Genomic DNA, 21,817 nt, shown 5'->3' with positions numbered 1-21,817 from the left:
AGCCGCTGCACCTCCGACTTAGTGAAGGCCCTGTCCCCCGCGCTGTACCTCCTGTTTTTAGTTGCCACAGGTTTACAGTCGGGGGTCAGGTTGGCGAACAGCGGTGGGGGAGGGATCTTGAGGGTGGAGAGGCTGCAAGTGGTGTCAGTAGCGCGGCTGTTGGCATGGTGCTGGGTTGGATGTGCAGGTCGGTGTGTGTGTATATGTGTGTGGTCAGTAGCGGGGTATATGACGAAGCCCCACAAAACTGAGGATTTCTGACGGTGATTGGTGGGAGGGGCCCGTCATACTCCATTGTCACATTTTTCAGGTGGCTCTGGAAGTCGAGCCCCAATAGCACAGGGGCGCACAGTTGAGGCATGACCAGTAGCACAAAGTTCCGATATTCTGTGCCCTGCACCACCAATGTCGCTACACAACCCAGTGGATGTCTGTGGAATCCGACCCAGAAGCCATGGTGACCCTCTGGCTTACCGGCTGTGTCACGAGTCCGCAGAGTTGCACTGTGTCCGGGTGAATAAAACTCTCAGTGCTGCCTGTGTCAAACAGGCAGCTAGTCCTGTGCCCCTCCACCAGGATGTCCATCATTGACCTTGCAAGCTGGTGTGGAGCACTTTGGTCGAGGGTTATGGAGGCCAGAGTTGAACCGCCGTCTTGGTGTCCGGTAAGCACCAGCGGGTCGGAGGTGGGGCAAGGTGGTGCCAACAAAGCTGGCCGCCCCCATGCCTCGCACGAGATGGCAGCGACCAAGATGGCCACCCCCATGCCTCACACGAGACAGGCAGGCAAGATGGCAGCGACCAAGATAGCCACCCCCATGCCTCACACGAGACAGGCAGGCAAGATGGCAGCGACCAAGATGGCCACCCCCATGCCTCGCATGAGACAGGCAGGCAAGATGGCAGTGACCAAGATGGCCACCCCCATGCCTCACACGCAGCGCTGCTGGACCCCGCTCGTGGTTTAGATTTACAGAGCTTAGCAAAGTGGCCCTTCTTTCCGCAGCTGGAGCAGGTAGCTTCACGGGCCGAGCAGCATTTTCAGGGGTGCTTTTCGAGTCCACAGAAGTAACACTGCACGGACTTGCGACTGGCAGCAGCCGTGGTCGATTTGCTGGCAGGTTGCGGGGTCTGCAACGTCCATGGGACCGGTGGGAGATCGCGCGGCTGGACAGTGTCAGCACTGTGCAGAGCAGCCTCCAGCATGTCGGCCAGCTCGATCGCCGACTGTAAGGTAAGATTGGCGTTTTCCAGCAGCCGCTGGCGCACGTACACTGACCTGATCCCCGTAACGAAGGTGTCTCGTACCAGGAGCTCCGCATGCTGTTCCGCTGTCAGTCCCCTGCAGTCGCGGGCCCACACGAGCGTCTGTAGGGCCCGGACAAACTCAGTCCTCAACTCTCCGGCCTGCTGCCATCGCGTCGCTAAGAAATGTCTTGCATAGACGGTGTTCACCAGCCGCAGGTACTGTCTTTTGAGGGTGTCCAGTGTCCCTTGGTAGGTCGGCAGGTCTCTGATAAGGGAGTACACCCGCGGACTGACTCTGGAGAGGAGAACTCTGCGCATGGTAGCAGGCTCAGTCATGGGAATCCCTTCCAGGTACGATTGGAAGCATGCAAGCCAGAGTTCAAAGGCAATGGCTGCTTCGGGATCTTGAGGATCAATGTCCAATTTATCTGGTCGTAAAATGCTCTCCATGTTTTAAAATTGCAGCTAATAAAATTGATGCACCATCAATAACTCTCGGAGATGGGAGGCAAACGATAGGCTTTTATTAGCTGCAAGAAACGACCACACAGCATTCTGGAGACTAAGGGAGGAGCAGTGTCTCCAATCGCCTTTATACAGGGGTCTGTGGGAGGAGCCACAGGAGCAGTCAGCAGGCAGCGTGTCCAGACAGGTATATGTAGTTCACCACACCAACATGCCCAGAAGATGCCAAGAGCGGTGCTTCTTCATTGCAGAGAATGGCCTGCATTGGCCAGGCAGAGGAATCATGTTGATTTTGCCGGACCATGCACGGGCACACATTTCTATGTGGTGGTGAATGCAGCTACAAAGTCACCAAAAGTGTTCCCAATAGCCTCCACTACAGCCTTCCACACTGCTGATGAGTTTAGAGGAATCTTCTCAAGGTCTAGTGCTCCAGAACATGTAGTCAGTAACAACGAATCACAGTTTGTGGCAGAACAGTTTCAGTCATTCCTGAAAATTAATGGAATAAGACATAGTACATCTGCACCGTACTACCCAGCTATAACTGACTTGGCAGAAAGGTATGTGCAGAGTCCAAAGAACATACTGTGAGCAGTGTCAGCATGACAGTGAATCAGAAGCTCACCAATCTCCTCCTTGCCTATCAGAATGCAGCACACTTCACAGCTGACAACTCACCAGCTCTGCTGTGCCTGGGTCATACTCACACTTGGATCTCCTCAAACCCAATCTCAGAAGGAGCATGCAGGAGAAACGGCCGAGACAAATTGAGGGCTCCGCAAACAAGGCAGTTTGATGTTTTACTCTTGGATAAGCAGTCCTGGTGAGGGACTACAGAGATTTTCAAAAGTGAGTACTGGGAAACACTAAGGACAGAACTGGACAGCTCTCCTCACCTTGGGGATTGCATCTGATGTCATCTGGACATTACACATTGATCTGTTGTGTTGTGTATTTAATGTTTCAGTAATATTTAAGTAATATTGTAAACATATTGTTTGCTTAAGTATTCTTGTCCGTTAAAATAATTCATTATGAGTTATATGTAAAAGTGAGAAATTTCCGGGAGGATATGGAATCTGAAATCTCTGAGGAATGGCCCATTAAAAATCTCTTAATATACAGAGAACAGCACAGTTGCTAATTTATGGGTTTCTTTTGCACATCCGTGTTTTAATTGCTCATCACTTCCAGCTTTATCTTTGGCTACCTCAGCAATGAGCTGCTGAAATCTTCTCTTAGTCCTTGCCAATTTTTACTAAAGTGTTTCATAAACTCTATTTCAGAACATCTTTACCTACTTCTTCAACCAAACCTTTGCTTTATACTGGAGAAAGAGTTGGCTGGGATTAAGAAAACCTGCTCAAATTTTAAAAATATCACTGATAAACTGAATCAATCCTGTACAACTGAAGTTACTTGCCTCTTAAACCTTTAACACTTCAACCTTCCAAAACTTCAGCAAGACATTTCCACTTTAGCTTGTTGCTGAATTTCATGTCAATTATGACTATGTATAAGAAAAACTACTAAAGTTAGATTGAAAATAAACATTCTTATTATATTACTATAAAACTCAATATCTTTGTAAATATCTTGCTATGTGACTATGTCAAATTTTGTTCAATAATAGTCTTGTGAAGTTCCTTGGGGCATTTATCTGCAAGAAGCTCACATCATTGTGTAAAATGTGAGTTGCTAGAATCATAAGCATAATACAGCATGGAAGAAGATTCTTTGACCCAACTTAGTCGAATAAAATTAATAATAACTAATTTAGTTCCTAAATTTATCTTCTTATAATGTTTTTTATTTGAGTCTTTATTATAGAAATACAGTTTCTGCCATTCTCACAATACCTGAGTTGCGCCTTTTAATTCCTGTTTATCATCTTCATTAAACCCAACTTTCTCTAACATATCATCCATCACTTGTGACAGCTGAATGGCCTCAGCTCTTCCACTGGGTTTCCTGAGAAGAAAACAATGGTCTAATTAAAGAAATGCTTGAACAGCAGTTTAGATTTCCTCTGAGCAGTGGTAACCATTTGTTCAATAGGATGAGGGAAACCAGCGATGGAGCATAAAATGGTTTAACATTTGTTCACTAGTGTAACAAATGAAGATTTATAATAGGTTACAATTCCTCCCAGATACAGGTTTTGTTTCTGTGAACTATCCATTATCTAGTCAGTTAACATGTCAGAAAAATTAAGTGAATCAAGTTCCAGGCAAAAATATGCAAAGCTTTTCCCTTAAGCCTGCATTGTTTATTCACTGTCATACTATTTAATCACATTTTCCAATTTGCCTCAGCCGAATTTGTTGTTCCTTATCATGCCCTTTGGTATATCAAGTGGGATTTTTGCCGCTTCCATTTACGAGGCTGAGTTGCTAGCTGAACGCACAACCCAGCACAAACGGAAAGCATGCGAGGGGCTGGCCAGATTCTAACTCAACACAATTCGCTCGATGTCCAGTGCTAATGCCAGTACATCACCGGCCAGCTAACCTCAGCCAATAGATCCTGCATAATGACTTAAAAGTTTAAAATTCCCGTTTCATGATTTCAATGTGAAATTCTATAGTGCTATCTTTTATATAATATTGTGATGCTTGGTGGGGGGGTGGGGAGCGTGGTTGACAGTCCGACCCTGCATTTCTAATTACCATTACTGTTCATTGTTCTTGTGTTAAAAAGCTTTTGTGGGATTATGATGGGAAGTTCCAGTTCATTTATTGTTACATTTTACATAGGCTTTGCGTGTGTATTTTGTGGGTCACCCTAACTGTAACTGGGGTGCATGATGGTCTGTATGAGACTGGTGGGGGGGGGGGTTTCACTCTCAGGGTCATGGTGCCCAGTCTGTTTTGTGTTTATCACAATAAAACCACTGTTGAGTTAACAAGCTTCCTGTCATTATGGACCAAAATGCTCACCATAATGTTATATTTCTCTTTCTTGAATATAACTTACTGTTGGGTTATTAATTAACCTGGAGACATGATGTAAGACAATAAAGTAAACTTGTTTCAGCAAAAAAATGCTCTATAATTGCTCTTTTTGATTTTGTGAACTTCAAATTACTTTTACCAATAAAATGGATAAAAGTACATGCAAAGAAACATTTGGGAGACCGGCAGGATAGATTTGTTGGCTGCTGTGAAACTGTAGGCATCTTCTGATGCCTGGGAACTTGATTCACATAATTTTACTGACATGTTAACTGACTGGGTAATGAACCATTCACAGGAACCAAATGAATAAAATCAGTTGAGGGTTTTATCAGGATCACGTCTGTTTGCAATGTACAGAAATAAAAGCCAGGATGGTATTACAAAATTATTCATAGTCTTTCCCAACCAGAATCCCCGGATAGATCAAGAGATCCGCATTCTACTGAAGGCTAGTTCGGTGCCGTTCAGCACTGCTGACACAGGAAAGCACACAAGGCCCGGGTATGGAAAGACTTCTCAGATATGAAGTGGCAATTCCGGACCAAACTTGAATTACAGAAGGATGTTGGACAGCTGTGGCAAAGTTTGAATGCCATTGGAGGGTAATGTAATGGGTGACAGACAACACATGTACAAACCCCGTTTCCAGAAAAGTTGCAATATTTTCCAAAATGCAATAAAAACCAGCATCTTTGATATGTTAATTCACGTGAACTTTTATTTAACTGACAAAAATACAAAGAAAAGATTTTCAATAGTTTTACTGACCAACTTAATTGTATTTTGTAAATATACACAAATTTAGAATTTGATGGCTGCAACACACTCAACAAAAGTTGGGACAGAGGCATGTTTACCATTGTGTTACATCACCTTTCCTTTTAATAACACTTTTTAATCGTTTTGGAACTGAGGATACTAATTGTAGCAGATTTGCAATTGGAATTTTTGTCCATTCTTTCTTGATATAAGATTTCAGCTGCCCAACAGTCCGTGGTCTCCGTTGTCTGATTCTCCTCTTCATGATGTGCCATACATTTTCAATAGAAGATAGATCTGGACTGGCAGCAGGTCAGTCAAGCACACGCACTCTGTGTCTACAAAGCCACGCTGTTGTAGCCCGTGCAGAATGTGGTCTGGCATTGTCCTGCTGAAATAAGCATGGACGTCCCGGGAAGAGACGTCGCCTTGATGGCAACATATGTCTCTCTAAAATCCTAATATACGCCTCAGAGTCAATGGTACCTGCACATACATGCAACTCACCCATGCCATGGGCACTGATGCACCCCCATACCATCACAGATGCTGGCTTTTGCACCTTCCGCTGATAACAATCGGGATAGTCATTTTCATCTTTGGCACGGAGAACTCGACGCCCGTTTTTTCTGAAAACTAGCTGAAATGTGGCCCAGAGAACTCACTGGCGTTTCTGCATAGAGTTGATGCATGGCTTTCTCCTTGCGTAATACAGTTTCAAGTTGCATTTCTGGATGCAGCGATGGACTGTGTTAAGTGACAATGGTTTTCCGAAGTACTCCCGAGCCCAGGTGGCTATAATAGCCAGTAGCATGACAGTTTCTTAGGCAGTGCCGCCTGAGGGCTCGAAGATCACGCGCATTCAACAGTGGTTTCCGACCTTGCCCTTTATGCACTGAGATGTCTCTGAATTCTCTGAATCTTTTCACAATATTATGTACTGTAGATGTTGAAAGACCTAAATTCTCTGCAATCTTGCACTGGGAAATGTTCCTTTTAAACTGACTAACAATTCTCTCACGAATTTTGGCACAAAGAGGTGAGCCATGACCCATCCTTGCTTGCAAAGACTGAGCCTTTGATGGATGCTACTTTTATACCCAGTCATGATACCTCACCTGCTACCAATTAGCCTGCTTAATGTGAAATCTTCCAAACTGGTGTTACTTGAATATTCTGTGTTACGTTCCAATCTTATTTTAACTCTGTCCCAACTTTTGTTGAGTGTGTTGCAGCCATCAAATTCTAAATTTGTGTATATTTACAAAATACAATTAAGTTGGTCAGTAAAACTATTGAAAATCTTTTCTTTGTACTTTGTCATGTAGCGGTGTGCTACACGCAGTGCTAAAATAACAACACGGAGTCAGTAAACTGCAGTTAAAGAAAGATTTTATTCGAACTTTACAGCCTTGCTTTAAAGCCTCCCTGATCCCGTCCTCCCCGGGCACGGATGCTGTAGGGGCACGTACACACAATCCCCCGCAGGCTTTTCCCTTTGTTGGTGAAGCAGACCTGGCGCCCTTTGGGAACTGGCCTTTGTACCAACGCGCTGGCTATCTGTGAGCCGGTTCGAGTGCGCTAGGAAGTGGGTCGCCACATAACCCCCCCTCCCCCCCAGAACTGGCGATACACCCCCCAATGTCCACAGTCTGGGCCGTTGTGTCCTGGTCGAAGGAGCTCACCACGTAGTAGTAACGTGTGTCCTCTGAGGTTATCTGCCGAACGGGGAATTGGGCTTCTGCTTGCTGGAACCACAGGTGAGGTCGCAGCGTCCAGAAGCTTGGCAGTTTCAACGAAACCGCATGAACAGATGCGGCGTCGTTCATCTCCGGTCCAAAAATCATTTGGACCATCGGGATCACCAATTGTAGCGGTGTGCTACACGCAGCGCTGAAATAACGACACAGAGTCGGTAAATTGCAGTTAAAGAAAGATTTTATTCGAACTTCACAGCCTTGCTTTAAAGCCTCCCTGATGCCGCCCTCCCCGGGCGCGGATGCTATAGGGGCACGTACTCACAATCCCCCGCAGTCTTTTCCCTTTGTTGGTGAAGCAGACCTGGCGCTCTTTTGGGACTGGCCTTTGTGCCGGCGCGCTGGCTATTTGTGAGCCAGTTCGAGTGCGCTAGGAAATGGGTCGCCACAGTCAATTAAATAAAGGTTCATGTAAATTAACATATCACAGATTTTTGTTTTTATTGCATTTTGGAAAATATCCCAACTTTTCTGGAAATGGGGTTTGTAGTTCATAATAGAAACTGTTCTACATAATTCACAAACACTATCATTGAGTTGTTTCACTCACTTTAAGAGATGGTGTATGATGTAATGATGTCAGTGTGAGGCGAATGCTTTTGGTTTGTTTGCATATGAAGTAAAGGGTTATGGCTGTGTTAAGCAAATAAAATGACTCTCAAATGGTTTATTTACAAAATCCTACACTGGTGACCCCGATGCTTGTGGACAATGTCAGAGTTACTCAACAGCATGTCGATCAACATAATCGCTTTGAAGCTGCTGGAGGTTAGGGAGCAGCACACTGCTGTGTGGGTTGCACAGGTGGAAGCCAAGTTTGCACTGCAAGAAATTACTGTGGACAATACCAAATTTTACTATATCATAGCACTGCGAAGTAGTTCCTTTGTAGCCATAGTGCTGAGTCTACTAGACTCACCCACCTGCTGGTGATAAGTATGTCACTCTGAAAACTTACCTACGACAGACGTTTGGACTGACTGAGTTTGAGCATGCCAAACAGTAGCTCACCTTGCCTGGCCTGGGTGACGCTTGGTTTACAGAATTATAAAGACCACATGAGATCTCTCCTGTGCAATCACCATCCTTGCTTTATTTTTAAAGAATTGTTTTGCAATGATTGCCTGATCAAGTTTGCACAGCCCTTGCTAATACACCTGTGAATGACTATAGGGAGCTTGCTAAAGTAGCTGATAGTCTACGCTCAGCCAAGCAGAGGTACATCTGTCCTCCTCCTTTCCCTGTCTCAATAAGCCCTGTCAGCAGAGCCTCCAGTAGACTAACACCCTCAGCGCTGAACCAGACAACACCGAGCCTTTGTTTGTACCACACACGCTTCAGCACAAATGCTAAGAAGTGACGACCGCCAATCAGCTTCAACAATGGCAGCACCTTGGGACATCAGAGGTCTGTGAACATGGTGGACTCCAGCTGTCAGGGTTGTCCATTTTTCATTATAAAAACCCTTTCAGGGCAACGCTTCCCATGTGACACAGGCACTCAAATGTCTGTGCTGGCAGAATCACCCATTGATTATTAGGCAGAGAGCAACAGACCCTCAGTCAAGGCAGCTGGATCGGGACTTATGGGACACAACACATGGGACTTTGTCTTGGTTAAAGTTGCTGGACCTCTGCTCAATGCAGATTTCCTGTGCGGTAAAAGACTGTTAGTAGATCTTAAGAACTGGCAGCTTGTGGATGCAAAGCGCTTTGGGTCTTTATCCTGTACACTCAGTCATTTCCCCACAATGACTCTGTCTAGCACATGCTCCACCACATGTGAATTCACTCACCTGCTGGGTGAAATGCCAAGCCTCACGAAGCACACATTTTCCACTACAGTTACAAAGCATGAAGGTCCAGCATTAAATTTCCACGAGTGGCTGGCCGATCCATGCCCGTGCGCGTGTAGACTGGACTCAGAAAAGCTGGACAGTGCAAAGGCTGAGATTACTAACATGGAAATGCTTGGGGTTGTACAGAGGTCAAATAGCCTTTGGGCTTCATCCTCTACATGGTCCGTAAGCCCGATGGTGGTTGTCGTCCATGTGGCTATTACCACCTCCTTAATGAGGTCACCACATCCGATCATTACCCAGTCTCACATATTCAAGACTGTTTGGCCAGGAAATAATTTTTTCTAAAGTGGCATTAGTCAGGGGCTACCATCTGCTGGCTGTGTGCACAAAAGACATTTCCAAAACTGATGTTATACCCTGATTGTTCTATTTGAGTTTCCGTGCATGCTGTTTGGACTGAAAAATGCAGCACAGACTTTCCAACAACTAATGGAAAGTGTGCTAAAAGAGTTAGATTTTCTTTTTGTGTACCTAGACAATACACTTGTCGCTAGCTCCAAGCACATTGGAAACCAAACACTTTTCACAGCTCCGCAGACTTTTCAAGCACTTGAGCCAACGTGGCTAATTATTAACCCCACTAAGTGCTAGTTCATGTTGTCTACTATTAATTCTCTCAGCCACTGCAACTCCATAGAAGGTGCAACACCCTTGCCATCAAAGGTCGTCGCTATTATGGACTTTGCACTATCCCACACTATCAAAGCACTGCGAGGGTTTTTAGGTATGCGGAATTTCTAACATCATTTTATTCCGAGAGCTGCTGACCTTCTGCTCCCCTTGACTCGGGCCCTTAAAGGCAGTGCCCTTAATCACATGCATAAGCGGTTTGCGGGATTGAACAGAACAAATGAGCCCTTTAGGCTGTAACCCCAGTGGTGCACCTGCTCCCCTATGCACCTACAGTCATCACTACCGTGGCCTCAGTCTGGGTTGTGGGGTCCCATGCACAAACGGTTGGTCGGAGGCATACAGCAGCCCACTCGCCCTCTTCAGCAGGCAGCTCTGCCTGCTCCTGCCCCCACCCAAGAGGAAGTTCTGGACATCTGACTGCCAGTTTCTATTTGGCCATCTGCTGCTTTTGTTTTCTACTGGATGTCAGCTTTTCACAGTGTTTGTTCACCACAAATCCCTCTGCACGGCAGCAATGCCACCAGGCCTACATTTCGGAATTCATGTCTGACAAACAGCACATCGAAGGGAAATACAATGCTCTGACTGACTGCCTCTCATGGCCCACCGTCGGTGCAATACACATTGGGGTTGACTATGCCATCATGGCTGCTCCCACCCAGAGGTCCAGGCCTACAGGACAGCTGTCACCGGCCAGCGGTTGGCTGACATCAACTTCAGGGACACAGGAGTTTCTCTCCTGTCTCAACCTGTCACCCTCGCCCCATAGTGCCTGCAAACTAGAGGTGCACTCTTTTTAACTCCATTCATGGCCTCTCGCATACGAGCAGGGAGACTTCACAGAAACTGGTTGCCTTAGGAAGGACACCCCAGACTGGAGTGCAGCCTGTGTTATGTGTCAGCGGGTGAAAATTAACTGCCATGTTTGAGCCCCATTGGCATCTTTCACATTCCCTGAGCGATGGTTTAATCATGTCAACATGGATCTGATGGGCCATGGTTTCACACACCTCCTTATCGCGGTGGATCGTACCACCAGGTGGCCGGAGGTTGCCACTCTAGCACTGACGATAGATGATGGCTGCAGACATGGCTCGGGTATTCATCAAAACCTGGCTCCCTCAGTTCAGCACCCTCTCTGATATTTCTTACGACCGCAGACCCCGATTCACGTCAGACCTCTGGGCCGCAATGACCCACAGCTTCAGCATCAGATTACGTCACACCAAGGCACATCACCTACAATCCAAAGGTGATCTGAGCACCTCCCTTACAGACAAGTGTTGGCACAGTCATCTCCTGTGGAGCTTGTGAGGCTCTGAACAGCTCAAAAGGAGAACGGGCAGTCCTCCGCAGCTGAGATGGGGTGTGAGCAGTTGCTAGTGTTCCAGGTAATTTTATTCCCAATAGCACAAACACCTGGTTGGCATCTCATCAGCATTCTATCCTCCTCAGTAAACCCAACGTAATGAAAGTAAAGGGCTGAAGCTGTTATTAAGAACATAAAATGACTCTTGCATGTTTTATTCACAAAATCCTATATTACCACCTCCCACAAAGCAAAACCAAGCAACATAGTAACAACAAGTTTTTGCTTCTGGATGAGCTCAATGCCTTTCATTCTCACTTTGAGCAACAGAACATGGAGGCACCTTCACAAACTCCCACAGTCCCAAACTACCCTGTGATTTCAGTCTCTGAGGCTGACGTGAGAGCATCCTTCAGGAAGGTGAGCCCATGGAAAGCATCCGGCCTAGACAATGTGTTTGGCCGAGTACTGAAGACCTGTGCTAATCAAGTGGCTGGACTACTTACTGTTACCTTTAAACTCCTGCTTCGGCAGTCTGAGGTACCCACCTGCTTCAATCATTCCAGTGCCCAAGAAGAATATGGGATAACTTGCCTCAATGATTATCACCCAGTGGCACTTATATCCACTGTAATGAAGTGTTTGGAAGGTTGGTCATGAAGCATATCAACTCTTGCCTGAAGGGTGACTTGGATCTGCTCTGGTTTGCCTACCATCACAACAGGTAGACATCAGATTCCATCTCATTGGCTCTTCGCTCAGCTCTGGAATATCTGGACAGTGAAGATACATACAACAGGATGCTCATCATTGACTACATCTCAGCATTCAACTCTAACATCCCCTCGAAACTAATCAATAAACTCCAATACCAAGGCCTCAATACCTCCTTGTGCAACCGGATCCTCGGTTTACTCACTTGTAGTTTCCAGTCAATATGGATTGGCAACTACGCCTCCTCGACAATCACCATCAACACAACTGCATCACAAGGCTGAGTACTCAACTCCCTGTTCTGTTTGCTTTGTAATTATGACTGTGTGGCTGAGCACAGCTCCAGTGCCAAATTTAAGCTTGCTAACGCCACTGTTGTTGGCCAAATCAAAGGTGGTGATGAATCAGCATATAGCAAAGAGATTGAAAATGGTGCCATAACAATAACCTCTCACTCAATGTCAGCAAATACAGAGAGTTGATTATTGACTACAGGAGGAAGAAACTGAAGGTCCATGAGGCAGTCCACATTAGGGCATCAGAGGTGGAGAGGAGCAGTAACTTAAATTCCTTGGCTTAATCATATCACAGAACCTGTCCTGAGATCAGCTCGTAAGTGATATTACAAAAAAGGCTCATCAACACTTCCACTTTCAGAGAAGTTTGCACAGATTCGGCATGTCATCTAAAAGTTTGACAAACCTCTATAGATGATCAGTGAAGATTATCCTGACTGGTTGCATCACAGGCTACCATATGCCCAAGAATGGAAAAGCCTACAAAAAGTGATGGATACAGCCCAGTTCATCACAGGAAGAACCCCTCTCCATTCTTGAGCACGTATATAAGGAGAACTGCCACAAGAAAACAGCATCCATCATTCAGGCCAAACTCTCTTTTCACCGCTGCCATCAGGAAGGAGGTAAGGAAGCCTCGGGTCCCACACCACCAAGTTCAGGAACAGTTATTACCCCTCGACCATTAGGCTCCTGAACTTCACTCACCTCAACTCTCAACTGATTTCACAACTATGGACTCACTTTCAAGGTCTCTGCAACTTATGTTTCCATTATTTATTATGTATTTGCATAAATATCTTCTTTTACATGTTGGTTGGTTGTCAGTCTTCATGTGGAGTTTCTCATTGATTCTATTGTATTTCTTTGTTCTGCTGTGAATATCTGCAGGAAAATGAATCTTCCTGTAGCATATGGTGACATATATGTATTTTGATGATAAAGTTACTTTGAACTGTGTACAGACCATTCATTAATCCTGAGCAAAGGAACAGGTCTCCAAGTCAACACTGCAAAAATGTATGCATGTGCGAATAGCAGATGACAGAATTTTGTTTCTAATGTTCTCCACCTAAAAATAACCTTCCAGAAATCATTACAAGAAATCATTGGCTCATTTACAATAAGAGCAGCCTGGTTAAAGATACTTGATAATGCTACTGCCATCAAAAATGGCTGTGTCAATAATGGCACTGTCTTTGCAAATTCAGTGAAATACAGAGACTTTTTAAAAAACAAGCTGAAGATTGTATTTAATATTTCAGTAGCATTTGAGTAATATTTTAAATATATTGTTTCATTAAGCATTCTTGTTCATTTAAATAATTCATTACAGGTTATATTTAACAATAAGTGAATTGCATACTTCATGTCACTACCACGTTATATGTGCGCACCTCACTTAAAGTAAAAATGAACTAAAACACGTTCTCCTGGGCTCCCATCTTTTTCTTGCAATTAGCTTAATGTTTTGGAGTTATGAAACAGAACAGTGAAGACGAGGAAGTTTTAACTGAACCCAAGATGACTACCTACCTGTTGAAGTGCAGCAAGAAACAATTGGGTTAAAAAAAAGCGCAGCACATTTTCTTCACAAAAGGAAAGACAGAGAATTGAAGAATTCACAGGTTCATAAACAGTGAATACTAGGTGGTGATAATTATTTTTTGAAAAAGAGCAGCAATGGCTATATCAGAAATATTGACGTTTGATTACTCAACAGATAACTGGATACTGTATACGGAGTAAATTGAGGAGTATTTTATATCAATTGGAATAACTGATGAGAAGAGACTGCCAATTTTGCTGAGTCCATTGGCTTAAAGGTATACAGTTTGTTTAGAAGTTTAACTGCTCCAACCAAACCAGCTGAAATTACCTTTGTTGATATTGTAAAAGTAATGCAGAAACATTTAGAACTGAAGCCATTGCTGACTGCAGAACTCTTTAGGTCTCATAAAGCAGGCAACTCCATATCAGTGTATGTAGCTGAATTGAAGAGATTGCCTGAGCACTGTCAGTTGATAATAGGTTTAATGATGAACTGAGAGATTGTTTAGCTTGTGGAATCTTACAAGACAGCATCAGAAATGGCTCCTAACTGAAGCACAACATTTATTTAAAAGTGCAGTTGATTTAGCTGTACTAATGGTCACAACAGACAGAAACACAATTATGTTGCAGAATGGAAGTCAGTTGGAACAAGATTGCAATTACCAAACAGCAACCAGCCTGGCTGATCAAATCGAGTTACCGTTGTGACGGGGGTTCACATACACCAGTCCAATGCAGGTTTAAAGGAGAAAGATGCAGAACATTTAACAGAACAGGGCACTCCTCTCGACATATTATCCCCAAAGCAATGCAATGTCTTCCTATTGTGGCAGAGATGATCCAAAGGAAATCCAGAAAAGACCCCGCACTGTCTCAGGTCTACATGGCCACTCAAAATGGCCGGAATGTGCAGCAGAAATCCCAGCTCCCTCATTTTTTACCAGCACCAGGATGAACTTGCCCTTGATGGAAATTGCCTTATGTGGGGATTCAAAGTTGTTGTATCATCTTACCTGAGAGCTAAAATGATGGAGCAGCTACTTGCCGGTCATCTAGGCATGTTCAAAATGAAAGTGTTGGCTGAAGGTGCTTTGGTGGCCTGTGATAGATCAGCAGATCAAGCAGCTAGCCATGCGTTGTTTGGGATGCCAATAGCAGTGCCTCTCCATCCTGGGAGTGGCCTGCAGATGATTCATGTGGATTCTGCAACCAGCAGTGGATGCAATTTTTCTTAGTAGCAGTGGACACAGATACACAGTGTCCGGAAGTGCTCCCTCTCGCCTCCACTACAGCCTCACACACTGTTGCTACATTGAGAAGTAGGTTCTCAAGGCCTGGTGTTCCAGAACATGTAGTCAATGACAATGGACCACAGTTTGCTGCAGATCAGTTTCAATCATTCCTGAAAATCAATGAACTAAGATATTTTTCATCTGCACTGTACTGCACAGCTACAATTAGCTTGGCAGAAAGGCGTGTCCAGAGTGTTAAGAATGCACGGCAACCTATGTCAGCAGAACACACTACACTGAATCACAAGCTCATCAAATCCCTCCTTGCATATCACAATGCAGCACACGCCACAACCAACAAATCACTAACTATGCTGTTCCAAGGCTGTCCCTTGCATCGACGCTTGCATCTCCACAAACCCAATCTCAGGACAAACATCTGAGACAAATTGAAGGCTGCTCAAACAAGGAGGTTCGACGTTTCATTCCTGGACAAGCGAGATATTACAGAGGTGATCAAAAGTGGATACTTGGAAAGATTGAGGACAGAACTGGACCACTCTTCTACACCGTGGAGTTTGCATTTAATATCATCTGGAAATGATATGGAGAAGGAATTTGGAGAAGGAAGATTAAGAACCGGAGCGGGAGTGTGGCGGGAGCCATTTTGATTTTTTCTTCTTCTCATCGGAGTAAGAGAGGTGGGACTGCGCAGGCGAGTGACGTCGGGCAGTGAAGTGCAGAAGATTTAAAAGGGACACAGCATTATACAGCGGGCAGCATTGTTTGCGGGCAGCAGAGTGAGCCGGGAGCAGAGTAAAGGCTTAAGGGCTTTGTCTCAACAGGCTTAGGTGGAAGTGGGTGAGGCAAGGTAGGTTTAGGTTTCAGTTTTTCTTGTTATTTGAGGAAAGGGGAAGTATGCGTGTGAGGGCAGCTTGTTGTTCTTGGTGTCGGATATGGGAGGCCCTGGAGTGTCCTAGCCTCCCAAACGTCCACATCTGCGCCAGGTGCGCTGAACTGCAGCTACTAAGGGACCGTGTTAGGGAAATGGAGCGGCAGCTCAATGACCTTTGTCTGGTCAGAGAGAGTGAGGAGTTGATAGAGAGGAGTTGCAGGCAGGTGGTCACACCGGGACCACGAGAGGCAGACAGGTGGGTCACAATTAGGAGAGGGAAGGGGAAGAGTCAGGTACTAGAGAGTACCCCAGTGGCTGTACCCCTTGACAATAAGTTCTCCTGTTTGAGTACTTTTGGGGGGTACAGACTACCTGGGGGAAGCAACAGTGGCCGTGCCTCCGGCACAGAGTCCGGCCCTGTAGCTCAGAAGGGGAGGGAAAGGAAGAGGAAGAGGAAGGCAGTAGTAATAGGGGACTCGATAGTTAGGGGTCAGATAGGTGATTCTGTGGACGCAATCAGGAGACCCGGATGGTAGTTTCCCTCCCTGGTGCTAGGGTCCGGGATGTTTATGATCGCGTCCACGATATCCTGGAGTGGGAAGGTGAGGAGCCAGAGGTCATGGTACATATTGGTACCAATGACATAGGTAGGAAAAGGGAAGAGGTCCTGAAAGGAGAATATAGGCAGTTAAGTAGGGAGTTGAGAAGAAGGACCGCAAAGGTAGTAATCTCGGGATTACTGCCTGCGCCATGAGACAGTGAGAGTAGGAATGGAATGAGGTGGAGGATAAATGCGTGACTGAGATGCAGGGAGCAGGGATTCAAGTTTCTGGATCATTGGGACCTCTTTTGGGGCAGGTGTAATCTGTACAAAAAGGATGGGTTACACTTGAATCCTAGGGGGACAAATATCCTGGTGGGGAGATTTGTGAAGGCTGCTGGGGAGACTTTAAACTAGAATGGTTGGGGGGTGGGAATCAAATTGAAGAGACTAGGAGAGAGGAGGTTAGTTCACAAATAGAGAAAGCTAGTAGACAGAGTATGAGGGAGGATAGGCAGGTGACAGAGAAGGGGAGCGCTCAGACCAAAGAAGTAGGGGAGAAGTAGAAGAGTAAGGGAAAAGATAATAAAGTTGTTTGCACCATTAGAGATAAACAAAGAGTAAGAGGTGGAGAGATTCTTAAATGCATCTATTTTAATGCTAGGAGCATTGTAAGAAAGGTGGATGAACTTAAGGGCATGGATTGATAACTGGAAATATGATGTTGTAGCTATTAGTGAAACATGGTTGCAGGAGGATTGTGATTGGCAACTAAATATTCCTGGATTTTGTTGCTTCAGGTGTGATAGAAACGGAGGGGCAAGAGGAGGAGGTGTTGCATTGCTTATCAGAGAAAATATTACAGCGGTGCTTTGGCAGGATAGATTGGAGGGCTCGTCTAGGGAGGCTATTTGGGTGGAATTGAGGAATGGGAAAAGTGTAGTAACACGTACAGGGGTATATTATAGACCACTTAATGGGGAGCGAGAATTGGAGGAGCAAATTTGTAAGGAGATAGCAGATATTTGTAGTAAGCACAAAGTTGTGATTGTGGGAGATTTTAATTTTTCACACATAGACTGGGAAGCCCATTCTGTAAAAGGGCTGGATGGTTTGAAGTTTGTAAAATAAGTGCAGGATAGTTTTTCGCAGCAATACATAGAGGTACCGATTAGAGAATAGGCAGTGTTGGATCTCCCGTTAGAGAAAGAGATAGGTCATGTGACGGAGGTATGTGTTGGGGAGCACTTCAGGTCCAGTGACCACAATGCCATTAGTTTCATTGTAATTATGGAGAAGGATAGGACTGGACCCAGGGTTGAAATTTTTGGTTGGAGAAAGGCTAACTTTGAGGAGATGCGAAAGGAATTAGAAGGAGTGGATTGGGACAATTTGTTTTATGGGAAAGATGTAATAGAGAAATGAGGATCATTTAAAGGTGAAATTTTGAGGGTACAGAATCTTGATGTTCCTGTTAGGTTGAAAGGAAAGGTTAAAAATTTGAGAGAGCCATGGTTTTCAAGAGATATTGGAAACTTGGTTTGGAAAAAGAGAGAGATCTACAATAAATATAGGCAGCATGGAGTAAATGAGGTGCTCGAGGAATATAAAGAATGTAAAAAGAATCTTAAGAAAGAAATTAGAAAAGCTAAAAGGAGATATGAGGTTGCTTTGGCAAGGAAGGTGCAAATAAATCCAAAGGGTTTCTACAGTTATATTAATAGTAGAAGGATAGTAAGGGATAAAATTGGTCCCTTAGAGAATCAGAGTGGACAGCTATGCGCGGAGCCAAAAGAGATGGGGAGATTTTGAACAATTTCTTTACTTCGGTATTCAATAAGGAGAAGGATATTGAATTGTGTCAGGTAAGGGAAATAACAGGGTAGTTATAGAAACTATGATGATTAAAGAAGAGGAAGTACTGGCACTTTTAAAGAATATAAAAGTGGATAAATCTCCGGATCCTGACAGGATATTCCCTCGGACCTTGAGGGAGGTTAGTGTAGAAATAGCAGGGGCTCTGACAGAAATATTTCAAATGTCATTAGAAACAGGGATGGTGCTGGAGGATTGACGTATTGCTCATGTAGTTCCATTGTTTAAAAAGGGTTCTAAGAGTAAACCTAGCAATTATTGGCCTGTAAATTTGACGTCAGTGGTGGGTAAATTAATGGAAAGTATTCTTAGAGATGGTATATATAATTATCTGGATAGACAGGGTCTGATTAGGAACAGTCAACATGGATTTGTGCGTGGAAGGTCATGTTTGACAAATCTTATTGAATTTTCTGAAGAGGTTACTAAGAAAGTTGATGAGGGTAAAGTAGTGGATGATTTCTATATGGACTTCAGTAAGGCCTTTGACAAGGTTCCACATGGAAGGTTAGTTAGGAAGGTTCGATTGTTAGGTATTAATATTGAAGTAGTAAAATGGATTCAACAGTGGCTGGATGGGAGATGTCAGAGAGTAGTGGTGGATAACTGTTTGTCAGGTTGGAGGCCGGTGACTAGTGGTGTGCCTCAGGGATCTGTACTGGGTCCAATGTTGTTCATCATATACGTTAATGATCTGGAAGATGGGGTGGTAAATTGGATTAGTAAGTATGCAGATGATACTAAGATAGGTGGCACTGTGGATAATGAAGTAGGTTTTCAAAGCTTGCAGAGAGATTTAGGCCAGTTAGAAGAGTGGGCTGAAAGATGGCAGATGGAGTTTAATGGTGATATGTGTGAGGTACTACATTCTGGTAGGAATAATCAAAATAGGACATACATGGTAAATGGTAGGGCTTTGAGAAATGCAGTAGAACAGAGTGATCTAGGAATAATGGTGCATAGTTCCCTGAATGTGGAATCTCATGTGGATAGGGTAGTGAAGAAAGCTTTTGTTATGCTGGCCTTTATAAATCAGAGCATTCAGTATAGGAGTTGGGATGTAATATTAAAATTGTACAAGGCATTGGTGAGGCCAAATTTGGAGTATTGTGTACAGTTCTGGTCACTGAATTATAGGAAAGATGTCAACAAAATAGAGAGAGTACCAAGGAGATTTACTAGAATGTTACCTGAGTTTCAGCACCTAAGTTACAGAGAAAGGTTGAACAAGTTAGGTCTTTATTCTTTGGAGCGTAGAAGGTTGAGGGCAGACTTGATAGAGGTATTTAAAATTATGAGGGGGATAGATAGAGTTGCTGTGGATAGGCTTTTTCCATTGAGAGTAGGGGAGATTCAAACAAGAGGACATGAGTTGAGAATTAAGGGGCAAAAGTTTAGGGGTAACACGAGGGGGAACTTCTTTACTCAGAGAGTGGTAGCTGTGTGGAACGAGCTTCCAGTAGAAGTGGTAGAGGCAGGTTCAATTTTGTCATTTATAAAAAAATTGGATAGGTATATGGACAGGAAAGGAATGGGGGGTTATGGGCTGAGTGCAGGTAGGTGGGAATAGGTGAGAGTAAGCATTCGACATGGACTAGAAGGGCCGAGATGGCCTGTTTCTGTGCTGTAATTGTTATATGGTTATACATGGTTATAGATGACACACTGATTATTTGAAGTGAGCAAGGTCACTTGTTAGAGAAGAAACATGGCTGAAGCTATCAGAACCACTTTCTGCAGTCCCAGAGTCAACCCCTACAACCACCACAGAGGCACCCCAGAACCTGAGATTGTTTCGTCGCCACGTCTCACCTGCCAAGCAGAGTGACCACCCCCCACCCCTGTCAGGAAAGACATTATCTCACAAATCCTCTGCAACGATTAAATTCTTAAGCTTGAATGGAACAATTCAAAATTTATATGCTGTGAATGTCTGTATAGTAGCTGTATTATATAGTGTACTGTGATTATAGTTGAGATGCATTTTATATTGAGTTAGAGTTTATAGCTAAGCAGGGAGGAGTGTTGTACGTTTAATATTTCATTAGTATTTGAATATATATGGTTTGATTAAGCATTCTTGTTCATTTCAATAATTCATTATGGGCTGTATGTAAAACTAAGGGAATTGTATATGTCATCACGCTACCACATCATACGTGCTCCCCTCTCTTAAAGTAAAACCCAACTAAGACATGTTCTCCTGGGCTCCCGTCTTTTTCTTGCAATTAGTTTCATGTTTTGGAGTTACAAAACATAAAAAGATCTTAAAAGGCATTGTTAAATAAACTGATTTAATCAAAGAGACAGTGAGTACAAGTACTTACATGGAGGGAAATACTCTCAGTTTCTTCTCATCGTCTTCCAGTAGCGTGGTATATTTACTACAAGAAAGATTAACCACAAATCAGCAAGGATTCTGGTGGATCCTTTGGAGTTAAAACTATGCAAAATAAAAATGAATAAATGATTTCCTGTTCCTTGAGGTAAGGAAAATGGAGAACAGGTTAGAGAATCAGAACTACTGTTTCGTGGATTGGTCAAACTCCCCCAAAATGTCTGTTCAGCTTTAGTTCATACCATCCTAGTTACATAATAAATTCCAGTAAGAGGGTGGCTTCTACATGGTCAACCAAATGTGTTGTTGTCTTTTTTAAAGCTATCTTTTATGATCACAAGACCCTGCTGGATATTAAGAACTTAAAGTACTGCAGATCTACCGCATCATTGGCAGAGAAACGGAAGGAGCTGGACTTGATGAGGATCGTGCTGCTGTCTGCGTCGGAGAGTCAGACTTAGTGTACGACGAAGGTGGGTAGACTAACAGCGAGTGATCATCTTAGTCATTTTTGTTGTGATCACAAGATTCTGTCAGACATTGTTGGTGTGGAATGCTGCAAGTCCAGTTCATTGGATTATTGGCAAATGGCAGGGGTGGACAGTAGTGGAGCTACGTGGCCTCGGGAGTAACGAAGACTAGCCCTCATGCTGTGTTGTCACCTGTTTGCGGCCGCCTGGGGGAGGCATCGGATTCCACAAGTGCTCCACCAGAGGCATTGTGGCTCGGCGTCCATGCTGGAGTTGATGCTGCCCCCTAGTGTTCACTCAACAGAAGACAAGCTGTACTGTATTAGACTGCTGCAACGTTCATTAACTCAGATCATATTGTTTTGTGTGAGGCTGTGTTTTACTGATATCTTACATGTGCCATATGTGTCTTGTGCTGTGTATGATTGTTGGTACTGTGTTTTGCTCCTTTACCCTGGAGTAACATTGTTTCATTTGGCTGCATTCATGGGTATTCCTGTATGGTTGAATGAGAGTTAAACTTGAGCTTGAAATTAAAACTTCAATGTGCTGCACTGTGAAGTCATGCAAAAGCCCTATCATATATAACTCTGCAATTTTGAAGGACCACGTAGTTGATTTATTGGGAAATCAGGAAAGAGACTTGTTAGCATAGTTTCATATGCAGTGACAAGCTGTGAAGCCCTAGTCGAACATATCACAAAACACAAAGGAGAAAGCTTTCACTTTGGAGGGGAAAAAAAGCAACTTTAATCAAAGATTTTATAATTTAGAGGATTACTCACTCCTCATAATACTCCAATCCCAGAACACCCTTGTTCTTCACAATATGGTACTCATCTGGTATCACACTCTCAGGTACATCCCCCTGTTTCTGCAGAGTGGGAAAAGTGTACTCAGTGTCAAAAAAG

General features: G+C 44.1%; 1 protein-coding gene across 12 annotated transcripts in view; it reads right to left on the bottom strand.

Moving 5' to 3' along the window:
- Positions 1–21,817, bottom strand: part of axdnd1 (axonemal dynein light chain domain containing 1) — a 162,273-nt gene that overhangs the window by 100,101 nt on the left and 40,355 nt on the right. For all 12 annotated transcript variants that reach the window (XR_009514787.1, XR_009514786.1, XR_009514785.1 and 9 more), the window contains 3 exons: positions 21,692–21,780; positions 20,426–20,482; positions 3,575–3,686 (listed from right to left, as the gene is read on the bottom strand). Coding sequence is in view for 8 of the 12 variants with exons in the window: in XM_059984538.1 (XP_059840521.1) it covers positions 3,575–3,686; positions 20,426–20,482; positions 21,692–21,780 (258 nt within the window). In the remaining 4 variants the exon portion in view is untranslated. The remainder of the gene's footprint in view (positions 1–3,574; positions 3,687–20,425; positions 20,483–21,691; positions 21,781–21,817) is intronic.

Source organism: Hypanus sabinus, chromosome 11 (assembly GCF_030144855.1).
Source record: "Hypanus sabinus isolate sHypSab1 chromosome 11, sHypSab1.hap1, whole genome shotgun sequence".
In the NCBI taxonomy this organism is placed as follows: Eukaryota; Metazoa; Chordata; class Chondrichthyes; order Myliobatiformes; family Dasyatidae; genus Hypanus; species Hypanus sabinus.
Note: the sequence above shows the minus strand (reverse complement) of the source record. Positions and strands in the feature narration are given on the sequence as shown.